Source organism: Barbatula barbatula (genome assembly GCF_947034865.1).
Source record: "Barbatula barbatula genome assembly, chromosome: 8".
NCBI classification, from domain to species: domain Eukaryota; kingdom Metazoa; phylum Chordata; class Actinopteri; order Cypriniformes; family Nemacheilidae; genus Barbatula; species Barbatula barbatula.
In genome coordinates, this window is record NC_136771.1 from 13786618 (window position 1) to 13806618 (window position 20001).

Consider the following 20001-nt stretch of genomic DNA (forward strand, 5'->3'; position numbering starts at 1 on the left):
GATGGAAACACCCCTGTCCTTTGCTCAAAGATGTCCAACCATTCAACTGCTGTATTTATGTGGAAATTTTAGTTGCAACTTTTGCCTCAAGCCTCTTGAAACCTGCTGTGTGCGAAACATGATGGGAGGGGCAGGGATCTTTTCAAGTCAAAGTTTGAAACAGCAAACAGGTTTTACCACTCAGCATACCATTTAAAAAGGTCACTGCTTGCAACTGGTAGCTGTGTATATTATATTGCATTTCTATCGATAGATACTCCAGAAAATACTTTAAATATGTAGTTTTGATGGTCAACAATTTGTTTTAAGGGATACAATTATCGACCACAGGGACTTTAAATTTCTAGAAATGTTATTTTCCATTAAAAAACATGCCGTACTTTGCTCTTCATGCACTAGCCATCTTCTTCTAGATTGAATGAAACAGCCATCTGCCCTAAATATATAGGGCCTACATTGTGTTTAACATAATCTGCAGATTCAGCAAGTTCTATTAGTTTAGCTCCTGACTAGCCTTCCTTTATCACAGCTAGTCATTGTTTTAGATATAAGAAATATTATTATAATTGATATAAGTCAATTGTGGCAGCCGAGTTATGCAACATTCCCAGGACGTCTTTGCGATTGTATGATGTTGTATAAGGACTGAGGGATTTTGATTGTTATATCTAAAGACGGAGCCACACTATAAATTCTGTGGTGAGACAAGAATATTGTTAGCCTGAAAATAATTAAATGTTTATTCCTCTGTAAATAAAATGTGCTTTGAATATTGTGTTGAAGTCATTGGTTATTTTATTTCAATATCTATCATATCTCATGTTGACGTAGGCCTATACACAGTGTGGTTTTATTAAAATTATATTCTGTTTAAATCGAAATTTAGGCTACTTCAGTAATGGAAAAGCAATTATTAGGCTAAAACAATAATCGAATGCATTGATTTTTTTTGTGTGGGATGATGTATTTTACTTATTTTAATTAGACAGAGAAGCAATGTGATGTGTAGTGGGGCCAAATGGACCCGAGAAAAATAACTAACTTTAGAAAGTCCCCCTAACGTTAGTTTCCCAGAAAGCTTTTTAAGGTTTGTTTTAGGTTATTTTTACGGAAATAAAACGTTAGTTTCTTTATGGTTCCAAGAACGTTATGGGAATCATAAACTATAACGTTCTACTTCCGCAAAAAAATACCTTACTGGAGAACTTAAAACGAACCTTAGAAAATAACGTTCTGGAACCAAAAACTAACGTTAGAGTAACGTTCGGGGAACCAAAAATTGTTAGCCCCTATACATTTTCAGCGTGGTAAGCACAGACCAATGACAAGAGTAGGGACGTAGGCGGAGCCCTAAGCAGTGAGTTTCAAAGTCCTTTTTGACTGCTACTTAATCGCTGTATGAAAACAATCCGTAAAATGGCTAAATCATCGAACAGAATCATGATGGATCCCCTTGTGGGTGCTATCGACCAAGGCACTAGTTCCACTCGTTTCTTGGTAAGTTAAATTTCTGTCTTTTTGAGGTAATTTGAGTGAAGTGTATACACAGTCATAGTACTCAGTGACTTTGCTGGTTAGCAGCAGTGGCTGAGAACAAGCTTTTAAATTAGCCCTCGCCCAAATTTAGCCTCTGGTTCAGACCGATATAATGTTGGTACGACATTTGACATTTGTCATAGATTCAGTACAACGACAAGAAACATGCAAATGTAGAAGATAGATAACGTTATTTGTTTTAATCTGCCTTAAGGTATTGTAAATGATAGACCTTACAATGTATTAGTGCCGGAGAGGGATCGTATGCAAAGTGCGAAACGAAGAGCAAAAAGCACATTTATTCCTCGATTCCAAAGGTTGGAGCGACTCCTCTTTAAGAGCCTTCACGGGCACAAGCCCCGCCCCTTAGCTGATGTCATTGGTCAACTAAATCATATTGGTTTCTTGTCTAAAACAGTGCAGACTTCAGAAAAACTGATGCATGAAGTCAAGAGCTGTGGAATGACATAAAATATTCTGCATCAATAATAGCAAAAGCTTTGTTTGCACAAACAATGCAGATATAATTTCATGTTTCCACACATATAACAAATCGTATAAGTATGTTTGCTTTTCAGACAGACAGACAGTAAATGGACCATCTTCTCTTACTATCGATGAGCTCAGTATGTGCGTGAAGAGAATTACATGTAGGCCTATATAAAGCAGTCTCACAACATATTTACTTGGACGTCTATTTAATGGTGGATTCACACGGTACGCGGCAGTCGCGTTTGTCCAGTTCATTTTCAAAGGGAAACAAGTGTTAAGCAGCAAAACACAGGCTGCTACGTTGGCGGCGCGCAAGTGGTGCTCGTGCATCCAAAATCCTGCAACTTCAATGGGCACAGGTCTTTGGGCATGCGCAGCTGAAGATAAAAATATTTTCTCTTTTTGTGAACGGCAGCGGCAGCCATATCATCTAATGCAGCCACATCGGCAATTCTACCACTCGTGTGAATCCAGCAAAAAGCTGTTACAGCTGGGCAGGACTTTTTCAACACCTGTCTGCACTACTTGAAAATAACAGTAATATTAATATGCAAAGTATTCTTACATTTTCGCAAACATACTGCTTTCGACTTGTGCGCATGCTGCTTCTCCCGCTCTCCATGGTTGATGCGTGGGCGTGCCGCATGCTTTTCTGGGAGAATTATCTAATAAGGGACTATGAACAGTTGTTACGTAATGATTTTTCATGTAAAAAATACTTTCCGCAACCTGTGCGAACACTGGGGGAGTGTATCGAGCACAGAAATACTATGTAATATGTCCAATTTGGTTTTGGACAGATTTACCATGTTGAGCGTGAGAAGACAGCACGATAAACACTAGGGCTGAACGTTTAATCGAAATCGAATCATGTGAGAGTGCGATTTGCTAATCACAGGAGGCTGCGATGTGGATGTGATGTGAAAAATATGAAATGTGTCCGTTTCGCTTTGAGTGGCATTCATTAGACCACACTAGGGTTGCACGATTTGAAGAAAAAATCTAATTGCGACCAGAATTGGGATTTGCTATTTAAAATGCGATTGACTGCTATTTTAAAAAAGAGCTAGGTTTGTTGTGTTGGTTTTAACAGCATGCATCAAAGCAAGACCACTCATAATCACAAACTATTGTAACATAATGCCACTGTTTATTTAAAACCACTTAAACACTGTGGGCATTTTTTTAAATAAAGTTTATGCTAAAATGTCATGACAAATGAAGAAGTATAAAAAAAACCTTTAACTTTTAAGATCCCCAAAACACTGTAAACAATTACAGTAAAATATTGACCATAACCTACTTTAAGGTAAGGTTAAAACAATGATAGCAAGTTTTTTGCATTAAATAGCATTTTTCTATTTAAAGTGCAAAATGAATAATTCTGAGACCAAAAGTCCTATGAGAAAAAGAAAACCTTCACATTTTAATTGCTTTAAATTTACACATTGTTCAGGGTTATGTGCTTAAAGATTTTTTTGACAAAAAGAGAAGCATGCAACTAAACATTGTCTGTGGTGATGCCCACCTGTCCTTCATCTTTCAAACCCCAGCCAGCTATTGCATCTTTTAAAGCAGAAGTGATGTTTTCTCCCGTATGGTCAATGGGAAAGTACGACGTTTGTAAACAACGACTCTTTAATTAAAAATCCTCACATATGAAATGGACAGTGAGACTTTGATAGGGTTCAGTCGTCCTGCTGGACCACATGTCAGTTGTTGTAATATTCAACTTCTTTTAGCTCAGCTTCAACCTTCTTCATGGTCGTATTGCACATTTTTTCAATAGCTTGAGTAAAAAACATTCGGAAGGGAATGTGATATCTTTTATTGAGCGTTAGGAAAAGATTCATAAAACCATCTTTTGTGACCAGATTAATAGGCACCATATCTTTAGCCAGGTACCTTGTTATTGCGTCTGTTTTGCCGTACCTTCATGAAGATTTGTCGTAGGGTGTGCTACTTTCAAACACGTGAGCAATTGAAGTTTGCTTAGATCTCAGTTGTGGTTGTTGTAGCGATGAAGTTGGTTCATCTGTGGACTTTTTGGCCATGCATTTATCATAGAATACTCTGTGATACCTCTGCAGGTGTTGATAGAGATTGGTTGTATTGCCTCGCGAGGTCGACACAGACTTTCAGCATGTTTTACAAAGCACTTGCATTTGAAGAACATCAGAAGGGCGAAATCCAAAATAATTCCAAACATAAGCGTTGCTTTTTCTTTTAGGTACCAAGTCGTCTGCTGCTGCAGGACTTTGCTCTTCAGCAGACATAAAGTTACTTTGTTGCGAATTTGAACTACTGCTCGTGCTCGCACTCATCTTTCCAAATGACTTTCTTTGCTAATTCAATAGCATCTCCAGTGTTAAAATGCCCCCTATTGGTTAAACGTAAAATTGCAGAAGCAAACTGTCAAAAACTACGTAGGTGCATTTTATCATATTTAAAGCGAAATAATCACAGCTTTTGCTGTTTGAACGTCGCACCCCTTGAAATTGTGATTTCGGTTTAAAAACGATTAAACTCACCAACACAATAGAAAACGTTATGGATTTAAGGGTTATAATGGAAGTTGTATTTGTTTTAATGGAAACTATAATTGTGTACACTGGTATTTGGATTCTATTGTTGTGATGTAATCTAGCTGTTGGCAACCAATACAACAACAGTAATTCCTGTTTGAATGATGCCCAACACACACTTCAAAGGGAATTTTGTAATAGTTTTAATGGAAACAATTAGAATTTCTAAAATGTTTTTTTAGTGTATAATTTATATAATTTTATAGTTTTATTCAATAAACACTGCATATAGGAATTTATAGTCTGCCTGATATTTGACCTGTCTTTTGACTTGCATAACCTTATATGTTTTGCTTATAGTCAATGTTTTCTTGTACAGTTGCTTTGTAACAATGACAATTGTCAAAAGCGCTATATAAATAAAGCTGGCTTAATTTCAGAATGGTGAATATAGCCATACTGTGCTTCACAATATTGACAATATTGAGGTGAAGCTTGACTTAGAAAAATTAAATCGCATATCAAATCGCAATGTCTTTTAAAAAAATCGCAATTAGATATTTTCCCCAAATCGCACAGCCCTATTTATCACTGTAAAGAAGTCAGAATGCATGACACACCGTTACACCACCCCTTTAAAAATAGTAAATTGGCCTGTGCTTTATTTTTTTAAACGCTAGTAAATTTGATTAATGATGACATTATGAATGATACATTGGAATTGCAGGACAATATCAACATATTTGGTTAAGGTTTTTGATATAGAAACAATTGACAATTAATAAATGTAAAAAGTGACAGCTTAGAAAATTGTATTGCATTATAAATATGAAATTTTTTCAAATAAATACAAATCTGTAGTTAAACAGGGAATGGAGCAGGAATCGAAAACAACAGCTAGAAATGCCATGGCATATTTACATTTACATTTAGTCTTTTGGCAGACGCTTTTATCCAAAGCATATATTTCACAACGTGCTTTATTGATCCAGTTTACCAAATGAGTTTCATCTTTAATATTTTGATATGTTTTGACAGACCATCTTTTCACAACAATACAATTCATGAACGGGGCTTGTCTGTGAACATTTAAAATAACTTTAAAAACATTATGAAAATGCCTACTACAGAGACATTTCTTGATTTATGACAACATACCCTAATGTATGTGAATGTAGCCTACCAATATGTATAAGTGAATGTTTATAACTTAATCCTGGGTTAACAGCAGAGAAACGCAGCTGTGTTTGCAGTTCTATATAGCTATATATGCTGATAATCCAAAGATATTATAGAGCACATTCGGCTTTAAAGGAAACAAAGCTGAATCATGTTGCAGTTGGGTAGGGCTGTGCAAAATTATCGATACAGCTAATATTGCGATATTTTTTTTCACGATAGTGTATCGATAGTCCAACCTATAGTATCGATACCTTAAATAAGTCATGTTTTGAATGGATTCAAAATGACGTTTCATCTCATAACCATTTTTTCCGTTCATGTTGATGTCGCTGTGATTCGCTGTCATATGGACGTCTGCAGAGTTATCACTATAATGTGATGAACATACCAGAATACCATAGATTGTACACACCAACATGTATTTTAGCTCACTCTTAATTTGTATTTATTTAAAACAAATTATTGCAATATATCGAACGTTTGTATCGTATCGAATGTATTGTGATATATTGTATCGGGACACCTCTATCGTGATATGTATCGTATCGTGAGGCCCTTGCCAATACACAGCCCTAGAGTTGGGTATTTTTATTATTGACACGCATCTCAATACACACGAGTAAACACGCTCAGAGATCTCACTCGCTGTATTTCTCAATTTGCACAAAACACAGAGCAAATACAAACATTAAGATCAGTATGCAACCCATCAATAAATGACAAAAAACTGTCCCTACACTTTTTAATGTTGAAAATGATTAAAACCGAATAAAGCATTAATTCGAGCAAATTTATAATGTAAACCCTTGTTTAATGAAATTATGTATTAAATATAATTATTAGTGCCTGTGATTTAAAGTTCTTGTTACTTTGTCGTATATGCCTACACCTCTTAATTCTTGCCTTTCTGCTGAGTGAGGCAATGAGCTAGGCGTCAACTTGCGCTGAGTGAAGATCTGTGAATAGACTACCGAGTAGCAGTACCACTTCTTTCTGCACCACTGGCCAGTTCTTGATTATCCTCCACTGGACCTGTCCTCTGAGTGACCTATTTGTCAGCTATGGTGACCTTAACCTGTCCAGTGAGTAGCGACCTCACGCACTGCAAGTCATTAACACATATGCCCCACAGCTCTGTTAATGCAAGCTCAATGCCCCAGGTCCCATATGGCATAACATTATAAAATATTTCCAAAGATCAACGCAACCATACGCAACAACCCGTTGGCTAAGGCTGTTATAGGCCCACTGGCTCCGTTCTTTCAAATGCATGTTAACAGCCTCTTCCCAAGGTACAATCAACTCAACTATGAGGACTGTCCTACTGGAGCTGGTCCACAGATCCATGTCAGGCCGCAGGTTGGTCGCTGCGATTTTCAAGGGGAAAGTCTGTTGGTTTAAATCAAATTGCATTTCCCAATCCCTGGCTCTACTCAGCAGGCCTGAATCTGGGGTTAAGGGCTTGGCCCGCGGTTTCTGCCCCTCCCGAATAAAGGGTTGCCATTTTTGCAAGATAGCCTTGGACTTTTGGGGGATGGCATTTGATGCCACTCTCTTGGTCTCTAATGCTGCAGCCGTACTTTAGTACTTGATTGTGGTGCCATGTGTATCTCCCCTGTGTCAAGCTCTACTTACTACCCACAAGAATATGTTTGAGGTTTGGTGGAGCTGCACATAGGTGGCAGGCTAGATCCTGTCCAAACCAAACATGCAGATTTTTTGGTGAGGGCAGATGTAGCTCTTATGATAAAACTTAGCCTGTTTATTTCCATACTCCACAGCTCACTCCAAGTAACTTTGCGCAGTTCAATGCCTTCCCACCTCATCCAACAGCCTTGCTGGGCTTGAAAGACCGCTCTGGCACATCTATTTTCTTCCTCTTGACACCGAACCTCCTCCACTACCAGGTGATGCTGTTCCTTTGGTGTCATTTTTCGCAACGGTAGTGTAGTTGATGAGGAAGACGATTGCAGGATTTAGTTTTATTGGGCGTTTGACGATAGCTTTACACAAACAGTAAAATGGTCGTGAAATGATTTGTTACATTTATATATCGCTTTTCTGGGCACTCAAAGCGCTTTACGTTGAAGGGGGTAATCTCCACAACCACCACCAATGTGAAGCGTCCACCTAGATGATGCAACGGCAACCATATTGCGCCAGAAAGCCCACCACACACCAGCTTATTGGTGTAGAAGAGACAGAGTTACCAAGCCGATTGGTACATATGGGAATGATTAGGAAGCCAGGATGTAGGGGTTACACCCCAACTCTTATTCAAAGGACATCCTGGGATTTTTAATGACCACAGAGAGTCAGGACCTTGGTTTAACGTATTGGTTTTAGTGTCCTCGTCACTATACTGGGGCATTAGGACCCACACAGACCATAGGGTGAGCACCCCCTGCTGGCCTCACTTACACTAGAGGTCTTCACGGGTCCACTTAGATCTGAAAACCCGAGGTCTGGCCCGAGACCCGAGCGGGTTCGGGTCTAAAAGATTCACGGGGAGCTTCGGACACGGGTTGGGTATATTATTAGTTTCTTCGGGTCTCGGGTAATAAAAAGTAAAAAATTGTTTTGCTTAATTGACCCGAGGAAGACCCGAACTATCCTGTACAATAACAGCGCATCGCTTGTGTGTGTGCGTGTAGTTACCAACTCTCCTCCAACCCTCAGCCGATCGGTTGAAAGCCACGCAAATCTTCCGAAAGTCGCAGTGATCTGAAATCACCTTAGAATTGAAATCCCGAAGTTTCCAACACTGCAGGGGTTTGCACTCGATGTAGTTACCATCGTATTCAGGAAAAACATACTTCCACCAGGCGACCAGAAGTAGATATTAAAAGATGCGCACATTTCAGTACTACGTGGTTTGGAACACATTGTTGAGACGGAATGTTCGCGCGAGTGGTTGCCATGTCGTCATACCTACTTATTTAGATTTGATTCAGCTAAAACTGGCACAACCCATTTAGCCTCAGTTTGCGCAATTTGCCAGAGCAAAACAAGAGGATCAACGTGTTCATTGCCATATCAATTTCATTAATAAACGTCGGTTTACATTCAGGTCTAGTCGGGTTTAAAAAATATATACGATGGGTCGGACTCGGGTCTAACGTTATCGGGTCTGTCTCGGGTCGGGGCTTTAAAATAAAAACGTTATCGGGTCTGTCTCAGATAAAAAGTGATTCGGGTCATTTCAGGTCGGGTAAAAATCTTTGGACCCGAGAAGACCTCTAACTTACACATCTTCCAGCAGCAACCTAGTTTTCGTGAAGCAATCGTTGGTCAAATGCTCTGCACAAACCTGAACATTTGGATTGTACTTCTCTGGAACAGTGCTGAATATAAAATGTAACCATTCGTTGTTGTTGTATCGTCTTTTGGCAGGCAAACAAAGAGGATTTCTTTTCACAACGAAACACACATAGTCTCCGCGACATGGTTGCGCCGGCGACGGTACAGTGAAATTTACAAGACCACCCACCTTACCTGCGTTTAGATTTGGGCGGTCTTAGTCAAATCGTGTAACGAACTGACATAGATTCGTGGGGGTATGGTTACACAAGTCGTTTCAGGCAGGTCTGCTTGAGCATTCACTTCTAGATAAAATACATTTTATCTAGAAGTGTCTAATACATGCATGGACAACTTATAACACATCAAAGAAAAAGAAAAACATGTATTTCCGGCGAATTACCCCTTTAAGAAATCACTGTTTAGTTGATCATGATGAATGTTCATTATCACCGATACAAACATGACAGCTTTCTTCATAGATCAGATCACTTTGTGTTATTTCCTGGAGTATAGTTAAAGAACACGACACAGGCGTTGGTGAGGCTGATTTGACTCAAAGCCACTAGATGGAAAGCCTTTAACCAAAAAAGCTTCAGCGGTATGCAGGAAAGAAGACCAGAGTAGTGTTGGGCGATTTTCTCTATAGTCAGATCATTCTATCTCTAGCCTGTAGATTGCCGACATATGATAGTATCGAGGGACAGGGCAATTTACGCATTTATCTATGACAAGCTGAATTTGTGAACAAAAAAGAGAAGCAAACATGGCCCATGTGTAACCCCTATTAACATTCTATTAGAGTGTGAATTCAGTGCAGCTGGCAGCATTATTACTTACCACTGCAACCTTTTATACGAGAGAAAGTAAACTATTGCTGTTAATCAATGTCATTAATCCAAATTTGCCACTGACACCCACGTGTGCTTTTATTACCTGATTGCCAAACTGGAACAAGTCTCTTGCTAGCGGAAAACACAGACCCCATACGTTACAAACTCTCTCTGATGCCAGGAAAAGCCTGAGTTGCGCACATTACACGCTGTGTTTGTGCATGAGGTGTGTAAAAAACCCTCTTGTAGTTTACTTCCGCCTTATTTGTTCCAAAGATGTCACATTATTATGTTTATTGAAATTTGTGAATCAACTCAGATGGAGATGGTTTAGCAGTTAGTTGAGTTACATACATAAAGCTTATATTCTAATAATTGACAAGCTGTATAATATAAGTTGAGAGAGCCCTCTGCTATGAACAAAACAATTCTAAATCAAAGTGCTTCTAGATGCCAGCAGCGTACAAAGCTACATGTGATAGGAATAAAATCTATCTGTATGGGCCTGTGCCATATTTATTTAAATGTTATCATAATTTATTTATGTCCACATAATTGTATGTTTGACGTTGTATTTCCATTATTCATCTCAACACCTCGGTAATAGGCCATACATGGCTGGGCGCTGAAGAAAGGAAACACAAGCACCTGCAGATACAGATTTCTGTGTATGCGGTTAATGTGTGACTGTGAATTGCATGTATACACTGACAAAAAAGGTAAATTGTTGCTTATAAACTTGAGATTTATACTGGGGTACAGCAGATTTATATTTGGGCATGACAGAGTCGCGCTTCATAACACCAGAAGCATACTGGCACGGAACAGAGCGAGACCGTCAGGACGATCCCGGCGTATCAAAACCCTGAGAATAAAAGTTTCATTGCTGTAACTAGGGCTGCAACAACTAATCGATAAAATAATAGTAATGATCAACTATGAAAATAGTTCAGATTCAACCGTTATAAAAACTCTGTTGTTCCTTTTGCTATAAGTTAGTTGAACTCAAAGGTAAAGGATGTGACTGTGTAAGGGTTATTTTTTATGGATGATTGTTATTTATTGTGGAACTTGTTTGTATAAATGTACCTCTATTTTCCAAAACAAATTTCCCTTTTAGTGAGTAATAACAATAATAATATAATAATTTTATAACAAAAACCTCAGTACATTGACCTTGACAATATAAAGAACACAAAACTAAAACTAGAGATTTAGTTTAAAAAATATGGGAGATTTAGAAACAATTTTTAACATTGTTTACCGACCACCTAATATCACTTATTGCAGGTAAAAGATGACACTGATCCATGGAGATAAAAAAAAATTCATGTTTGTTTGTGGCGAGTAAGGTGGGATGAGAGCCATGAGGGAAAGGTGCAAGGCTGGTCTCGTGATTTAGATCGTCCTACCCTCCTGGTGCTCGTCTCTTATGCTTCCGGAGCTCCTCCGTGAGAGATGCAAGTCTGGTGCACGCACAGCTGACGCCCGTTATCACTCTCGTGACTGGCCTTGCGCCTATCCCTCACGGCTCTCGTCCCGCCCTGCTCGCCACATACCACCATCGCCCCTCGCATACCCATCGCCACTTGCATACTCGCAAGACTGCACTCTACTACCCAACCCACTCTCTTAACTCTTTTATAGGTCTGCATATAAAAACTGTGTGTTTCTGGAGCCGGTCTCAAAACCAGGGTAGAAAATAGCCTATTTCTTATTGATTTTGATGTTTTCAAATGTAAAAACCAGGCGAACGTCATAATTGGACCTCAGGCAACAGTATAAAATAATAAAAACGGCCAGTTCAGGACACCTTTGAATCTAATCTCTCCTTTTGTTTTAATTGTAGGTTTTTAACGCAACAACTGCAGAGCTTCTCAGCCACCACCAGGTTGAGATTAAACAGAGCTTTCCCAAAGAAGGGTAAATATTAACACTTGTGCTCTTCAGTCAGAGGTCAATGGGGCAATGCATTAAGTAATTGAAGTATAATGTGATTTGTGTCATTGTTGGGTCGAAGTACTATTCTGGATGAGCTGTGTAGAATTTATTTTATTCACATTGACAATAAAGTCTGCTATGTTATCTTTTTACAACAAGATTACTTAAATTTTTACTTTAAGTTTAGCATTAAGCCAGGGACACACTGTAAAATATTTGCCTAATTCTAGCTGTCAGTGACGCCTGCAATCACAATTTTTTCTGATAACAGGTAAGAACTTATTAGTAGTAAAGCAGTGTGGTTTTCATAATAGCTTTCAAAACAAGAACCAGTCAAGTCATTATGACAACTAAGACTGAAGATGTTTTTGTTTCTTAACCGCAATTTCATTTAATTTGGCTTAATATGTCTAACACTAAACGTGCTATTGACTGATCAAGCGGTGCAGAAATCTTCTTATGTGTGGTAGTCTTAAATGATGAACAGTCCCCAGATCAGCAACCCAGATCCAAAGATAAGACATGACGAGTAATACCATATCTATACAGTCTGACAAGCAACAATAATAGGGTATGACGAGAGAGGACCAGACCTGGACTTTATGTTGTTTTATTATGTTTGTGTGGCCGGCAGTCGACCGTGAGGGAGCTTTGTTACATAAAGTCTCTTTCAATTTTTTAGAGGAGACTGTTCAAAGGAAGGATGCATACTTTCATGTCTCGATTCACCCTCGTCACTGGGTGTTCCTGTGGGTACCTTCGGTCTGGGTCTGTTTCCTTGCCTGTCTCATCCTTGCCTCTTTATCAAAGTCATGGCTGCCCTCACTTCCCTTCAGGGAGCAGCATCTCGATGACTGGCTCATCGGCACAGGGACCTTGTACTCGGGCAGCTTGACCGACTGGGCCTATGGGTAAACTGCGACAAGCTCTCCCCTGCACAGAGCATCTCTTATCTGTGTATCGAACTGGACTCTGTCACTATGCGTCTTATCAATGGGCGCACCCAGTCAGTGCTGAACTATCTGAGATAATTCAGATGGGAAACAGCGTTCCCACTCAGACTCCATCAGAGGCTTCTGAGGAATATGGTATCCTCCGCAGGGGTTACCCCTAGGGGTTATGCATATGAGACTGCTTCAGCCCTGGTTTCAGAGTCGGGTTCCCTTGAGAGCATGGCAGACTGGCACAAAGCATATTTCCATCACACCCCAGTGCCGTCGCACCCTAGACCCTTGGTCATATGTGACCTTTCTCCAAAATGCGTTTCATCCAGCCCGCATTTTAAGTTCGGGGTCTGACCCTCCCTTCGGTCACCTCACCAAATACGCATATCTTTCCCTATCCCTTAAATGGAAGTGTTAACTTGTTAATCAAATCGAAAGTCGAAAACACGATCGCTGGTCACGCATGGCTTGTCGTGGCTGCCTAAATCTTTGACAAATAAAAGGAATATATTTTCCATGTAAATCTTAGCTGGTTAGGACGTGGTGTTAAAGTGAATACATTAAAAAATATTTATTGTCTGCTCTCAGTTGGGTTGAGCAGGATCCAAAAGAGATTCTTCACTCTGTGTACGAGTGCATGGATAGGACCTGTGAGAAACTAACTCAGCTCAACGCTGACATTTCCAACATAAAAGGTATCAGGCTAGAAATTGTCACAGGCACCAACCATGACAATGTCTTATTTTATTTTATTTTATTTATTATTTTATTTTATTTATTGCTAATTGTAATGTCTTTGTAGCCATTGGTGTGACCAATCAGAGAGAGACAACTCTTGTGTGGGATAAAGAAACTGGTGAACCACTTTATAATGCTGTGGGTAAGTGATCTATTCCTCTGTATTTTATGACCAGCATGAAATAAGAAAACTGATATTTTGCTCGATAGTTTAGGATCTATGCAAAATGAACCATAAAATGTTTGAATTTCTTTGGATAAATTTAGTTTGGCTTGATCTACGGACCCAATCCACAGTGGAGAAACTCATCAACAAAACACCAGGCAGGAACAAAAATCACCTCAAGGTAAGAGTGACTGTGTACTCCTGATATTATTTTACGGGGAAGTAGATGATTTTTCAAAAAGGCTTTTTTTCTGAAAGTTCAGTGAATTACTTTGTTTTGTTTGTCGAAAAATGTTTTTACAAATTGTCATGGCTGTAAAAATAAATCTGCATTGTATATCATTTTAATTTATATTTCAAAGATAATATCAAAGTACAGATTATTTTACTGAAATGTTTGTCAGGGAGGCTCATAAAAAACTGAATTGAATTTCAATATTTTATGTACATTTTAATTATATTTAATGCAAGTATTAATTGTTATTAATTTATTAGCTTTTAATAAAAACAAGAACATGCATACTGTAATAAACCTCTTAAAGAGGATGAACTTTCAAGAGAGTTTATCTGTGGAGGACAGAGGGTACAAGACACACAAGGGTTTTAGAATTACTTTAATTGACAATTTAATCTGGGTAATTAGAAAGTTATTATTTAAATAAATATATATTCATCAAGTTCAACAAACATCTACATTGCATGCCTTCACAGGACCAATGGGAAAAAAAGACCAGATCAATGCTGCTTGCAGCTTTAATTTATTTTAAAACTTGGAATTAATGTTGTTATTATGTATAAAAAAGTGCCCAGAATATGATATTTATAATTAACATTTAGGAGTCATAGTTGTTTTATTTGATTGTATTCAAAAAGGTTACAAACCCATTAAATGTCCTCTTGCCTTTCATAAAGCTCAAGACGGGCCTTCCCATCAGTACATATTTCAGTGCTGTAAAGTTACGCTGGCTAATGGATAATGTGGAAGAGGTTCATGAAGCTGTTATTTCGCATAGGGCCATGTTTGGAACAATTGACTCCTGGCTCATCTGGGTAAGTTGTTTTATATATATATATATATATATATATAACAGCTACACAACATTATTCTAAAGTATTACTTAATCCAAGTCTGCTCTAATCAATATGGAGTATTCAATATCTAAATGTATCTACTTTTTTATATAATCAGAATCTGACAGGGGGGAGGGAGGGAGGTATCCACTGCACAGATGTGACCAATGCCAGTCGGACCATGCTCTTCAATATTCATACATTGGATTGGGATCCTGAGCTCTGCACGTAAGTACATTGTCACATCTATATAATAAAGGGTGAAAATAGTATCACTATAATTAGATGAAGCAAATATGGGTGGTACTTGCCTTGGCAAAACTTAAACATGACTCAAAAATGTTTGAACAAAGTGCTGCCAAGGTTAAAAATGATGTTATCATGTGTTAACATTACGTTAACATAGTATAACACATCATTAACATGCAGTAACATTGTTGTGCTCTTGAATTATCATGATCATTTTTTGCATAATGTTAACACGAATATCACATTGGTAACATCATTAAATATGATTAACAAATTGTTAGCAAAATACTAACATGAATTATCCCAATGTTAACATAATGCTAACATAATTAGTTTGATGTTAACACAATAAGTGTGTTGCTAGCACAATATCAACACAATTAACATGTTTTTTTTAACAGTATAGTTAACATTATTAACATGTTGCTTCCTGTTTGCTTACAATTTGTCAAAAGTGCCTGCCCAGATGGCTCTACGATTTTCTGATGCAGTGATACTAGGGTTGCTAGGGTACTCTGCTTGGTTGTTAGGTTGTGCACAAGGGCACTCCAGCTGACAGGTGTGACAGCGTGTGTGTGTGTAGTAATTAGTGGGTTTTAAATTACCTTTTAGATGCATAACCTAAAAATCTAAATAATAAACAACAATCTATATCATGTGATATCTATATGATTAGGATTGTCCGAAGTATGTTTTCTTATCTCCTCCTTTGCATCTTTAATCCATTTTATTACTCCAGCTGTAAGGGAGGAAATACAAAAAAGAGGGTAACAATAGCATTATAAAATGAATTATGATGTGTTTTGTTCTCAAATTCTTTTGTTAATACATACATTGAAACTCTTTATTTTAGTTTATTTTACCAGCTGTTTTACCAGCAATTATTGTTCTGAAAAATTACTAACCTTGAAACAAGATATGCCAGGAAAAAAACTCTGGAGGAGGCAGTGGTGGACGATGCAAAATCTAATAAATTAAAGAAATAATATTCTTTTTACTCACAACTTTTGACATTACACAATATTACACTACAACCTTTACCAAATCTTGAGAATTATGTTAATATGAATATCTAAGATAAATGTAAACTTCAAGAAGGTGCCTGGCAGTTAAAAATATCTTAGGATGCGAATGATCATTGTTTAACATTGAATGACGGTAAACCAGTTTGTGTCAGAAGTTAATCTGTTACATTTACTGGAAAAGCCAATCATGACAATTTATTGAGTTTCATATGTAAATGCAACCATTATTACCCTGAGAAAAAAAACATTTCCCTTCAGACTGTCCAATTAATTATTTCATTTTAACATACATTTTATGTGTCCTTTTGTTTTAATGTTGGCTTATTTTATTACATTTATATAAAACAGTTAAATAATAAAACCTTCAATTATATTTCAACAGAGACAATTTTCCTGACATAATTAAATACAGTATAAGTGAGATATTATAAACGTCTGAATGAATACAATTTATTCTTTGATTGTTATTGAGGTTAATCAAAACATGTCAAAGACGCTTGGTAATATGTCTAAGAGCATTTGGGGTGTATGTAGCTGCTGTTGACACAAGCAAAAAGGAGAAAATGAAAAATGATTGACTATAAGTGAGATATTGCAAATATCTGTACAGGTATGAATTACAAATATTTCATGTTATTATAAATAGCTAGGTTATATTTTAAAAGATGTATCCCTTTATTGAGACATTGATGAATCTGACTTGCTGCACTATGTAGCTTCATGTAATATAGCAACTGCACGTCTAGTTTTCAATCTAAAAACATAATCCATGTAACACCACTCCTGATTTCACTTAACAAGAGAAGAAACATGAATAGGAGTCAGCTATATTGCAAATGTCTTTGTGAATGAATATGCATTCAGTTCCCTATCGATACTTCACTCGTACTGCGTAGCAGGACGCTATGGGGAAAACTCCTTTTTCTCCGATGACTGAAGCAATTCAATAGCGCAGTGAAAACTGCACGGTGATTGGTTGGAAAAAAGTATAAATTTAAACCAATCGTAGCGGAGCTGCCGGACCAATGGCGATGGCACCCGCCAAAATGGGCGGGGCTTATGGCTATATAAGCAGACACATCGCCATAGGGTCTTCAGATCTCTTCTCCTTCAGCGACGACCTGATCTTCGCTTCCTGAGACTGACTGCTTCGCCGTCGAGAGAGCACCTGCAGCGGATTCGACCTCCTGCTCAGCGTCTTCGCTCTGCGGCTTCGTTCAGCGCTTCGCCTCCGGCGGATTATGTTGCCGGCTTCGCTAGCGAACGGTTCGCTACTCAGCTACGGTCTTTTCCCTGCCGCTATCCGGCGAAGCTAAAAGAGTTAATTTCTGAGCAAATTTCCTGTGGTATTTAAGTGCAGTTTTCACTGCGCTACAATGCCGTGTCGTCCCTGTCAATCGTGTGGGGTCTTCCTACACGCCGCTGACGGGCACGACGAGTGCGTCTCATGCCTGGGTCTCTCTCACGCAGAGAACGCGCTCAAAGAGACGGAATGCTCTCACTGCGAGAGTATGAGTCTCTCCTCTCTGCGCTCGCGGATAGCTTTCTTTTCAGAGAGTGACTCCGCCCCTCGATCCCCGCAGCCTCTACCCGCACAGGCCACTGTGCGAATGAAGCAGCTGGGTAGAGGAACTAAGCGCTCGGGGAAGCGCGAGCTCACGCTGGCTCGCCGTGCCTTGCCTTCCCCGGAGAGAGAGCTTTCCCCGGTCTGTTTCACCCGGACAGATCAACGTCCACTGGCGGCCGCCTGTGACATGATCTCGTTCGGTGAAAACGAACTCGAGAAAGACGACACCATGTCGTTAGCGGCTTCAGACGGGGAGGAGTTAGCGGGCTCGGTAGATGACCCTGCCTCCTCGCCGTCTCCAGAACCCAGCGGACACGGCCCAAGTGCGGACTCCGAGCTCTTCCGGGTCCTCACAAAGGCAGTTAACGAGCTGGGTTTAGAGTGGTCTCCCCCAGAGGAACCCGTTCTTTCCGGAAGTTCACAGCGAACTCACAAAGTCATGGCGCGCCCCCTACACGGCCCGTCTTCGACCTTCTTCCAGAGGAGAAAGGGTATGAGAAGCTGCCCCCCCTCGATGAGTCAGTGGCCGCACATCTGTGTCCGCCCACCGCCATCGGATGGAAGGCAAAGGCATCTCATCCCTCCAAGCCGTGCAGAACCACCTCGGCCCTTGCTGGACGCGCATACTCGTCCTCAGGCCAGGCGGCTTCAGCACTACACTCCATGGCGGTGCTCCAGGTATACCAGGCCAAGCTCCTCCAAGGAATGGACGAGTCCGACCCTGACCCTGTGCTCTTCAGAGAGCTACGGAGCGCAACGGATCTTGCTCTACGCGCCACCAAGGCCACGGCCCAGGCGATAGGAAGATCCATGGCCAGCTTAGTAGTGCTCGAGCGTCATCTGTGGCTGACGCTTACGGAGATCAAGGAAGACGACAAGGTCCCCGGCCTAAGATCACGCTGGACCCTGCGCCTCAGGCCCCATCCTGAGATCGATGCGAGGAAGAGGAAGGCTACAGGGCCCGCTCCGGCTGGCCCTCCTTCAAAGACTGCTCTCATGTCCGCCTGGTCACCCCGTTCAGTTCCGGGTGCCGGTAAAATGTTGATAATGTGCAAAGTTGTAAGTGCGGGGCCTTTTCTAAAGCCCACACCACATTCTGCAAAATGTTTAATAAAACACAAACATTGTCAAAAAAAGAGCGAACTTCCTCTTCCATTGTCCTTGGGAGCCAAGCCCCCAAAAGGCGGCGTACCTCCTCATTGCTCCCAAACCCTTGCCACCCGGGCCAAGGCCTGGAGAGCCATCCCCGGTGTGTCAGATTGGGTTCTGGATATAATATCCTTTCTGGATATTCACTCCAGTTTGCTCGTCGACCCCCGAGCCATAGAAATGGTTCCCCCAGACCAAATCGAGTCAGGCTTCTACAGCCGGTACTTCCTCGTACCAAAGAAGGACGGCGGCATCCGCCCCATCCTCGATCTCAGACATCTGAATCGCGCCCTTATGAAACGGCGCTTCAGAATGCTCACGATGAAGCAGATCCTCTCGCAAATACGCCCAGAGGACTGGTTCTTCTCTCTGGACCTGGAAGATGCTTACTTCCATATTCAGATAGCCCCCCGTCACAGGCGATTCTTGAGATTCGCCTACGAGGGAATTGCTTATCAAGACTTGGTCCTTCCATTCGGACTCTCTCTAGCTCCCCGCACTTTCACGAAGTGCATGGATGCGGCTCTTTCCCCTCTCAGACAGAAGGGAATCCGCATTCTGAATTACCTCGACGACTGGCTTGTCCTAGCCCAGTCGGAGGACGAGCTAAGGTCCCACAGATCCCTCCTCCTCAGCCACCTGGAGTTCCTGGGACTCAGGATCAATCTTACCAAGAGTGCACTGTCACCCAGCCAACGTATTTCGTTCCTGGGAACAGTCTTCGACTCAAAACGCATGACCGCCAGAATATCGCCAGAACGAGCTCTGGTCATTCGACGGCTTGCGGCCTCATTCACCTCAGGGTTTTTCAGAAAACCGGTGCTAAAAGATCGTCACGTCTTAGTCCGATCAGACAGCATGACGGTGGTATCTTACATAAATCACCAGGGAGGCCTCTCCTCAAGACGCCTTTTTTCCCTAGTATTTCACCTCTTGGAATGGGCCCAGTCCAATCTACGCTCACTGAGGGCAACTCATGTTCCAGGCAAACTGAACCGGGGAGCAGATATGCTATCTCGGAGCAATGTTCCTTCGGACGAATGGACGCTCCACCCCATGTCGGTTCAGCAAATCTGGCAAATCTTCGGCAAGGCAGAAATCGCCCTTTTCTCCTCAAAAGACAATACTCATTGCCCGACGTACTTCTCAAAGGGCAAGGATGCCTTGGCCCACACTTGGCCCAACCGGCTCCTCTATGCTTTTCCCCTGATCGCGCTCTTGCAGCAGACGATCAGGAGAATCAGGGATCAAGCGCACCGAGTGCTATTGGTAGCCCCTCTATG

The 20001-nt window shown here is 40.5% G+C and overlaps 1 protein-coding gene across 3 annotated transcripts in view; it reads left to right on the plus strand.

The window, feature by feature from the left end:
• Positions 1–1323: 1323 nt before the first annotated feature.
• The window catches only part of LOC306898024 (glycerol kinase 3), a 115398-nt gene continuing 96720 nt past the window's right edge, over positions 1324–20001 (plus strand). For all 3 annotated transcript variants that reach the window (XM_079463234.1, XM_079463232.1, XM_079463233.1), the window contains exons 1-7: positions 1324–1497; positions 11718–11791; positions 13342–13448; positions 13556–13633; positions 13759–13838; positions 14570–14707; positions 14847–14956. In XM_079463234.1, coding sequence (XP_079319360.1) covers positions 1399–1497; positions 11718–11791; positions 13342–13448; positions 13556–13633; positions 13759–13838; positions 14570–14707; positions 14847–14956 — 686 coding nt within the window. In that variant the 5' untranslated portion in view covers positions 1324–1398. The remainder of the gene's footprint in view (positions 1498–11717; positions 11792–13341; positions 13449–13555; positions 13634–13758; positions 13839–14569; positions 14708–14846; positions 14957–20001) is intronic.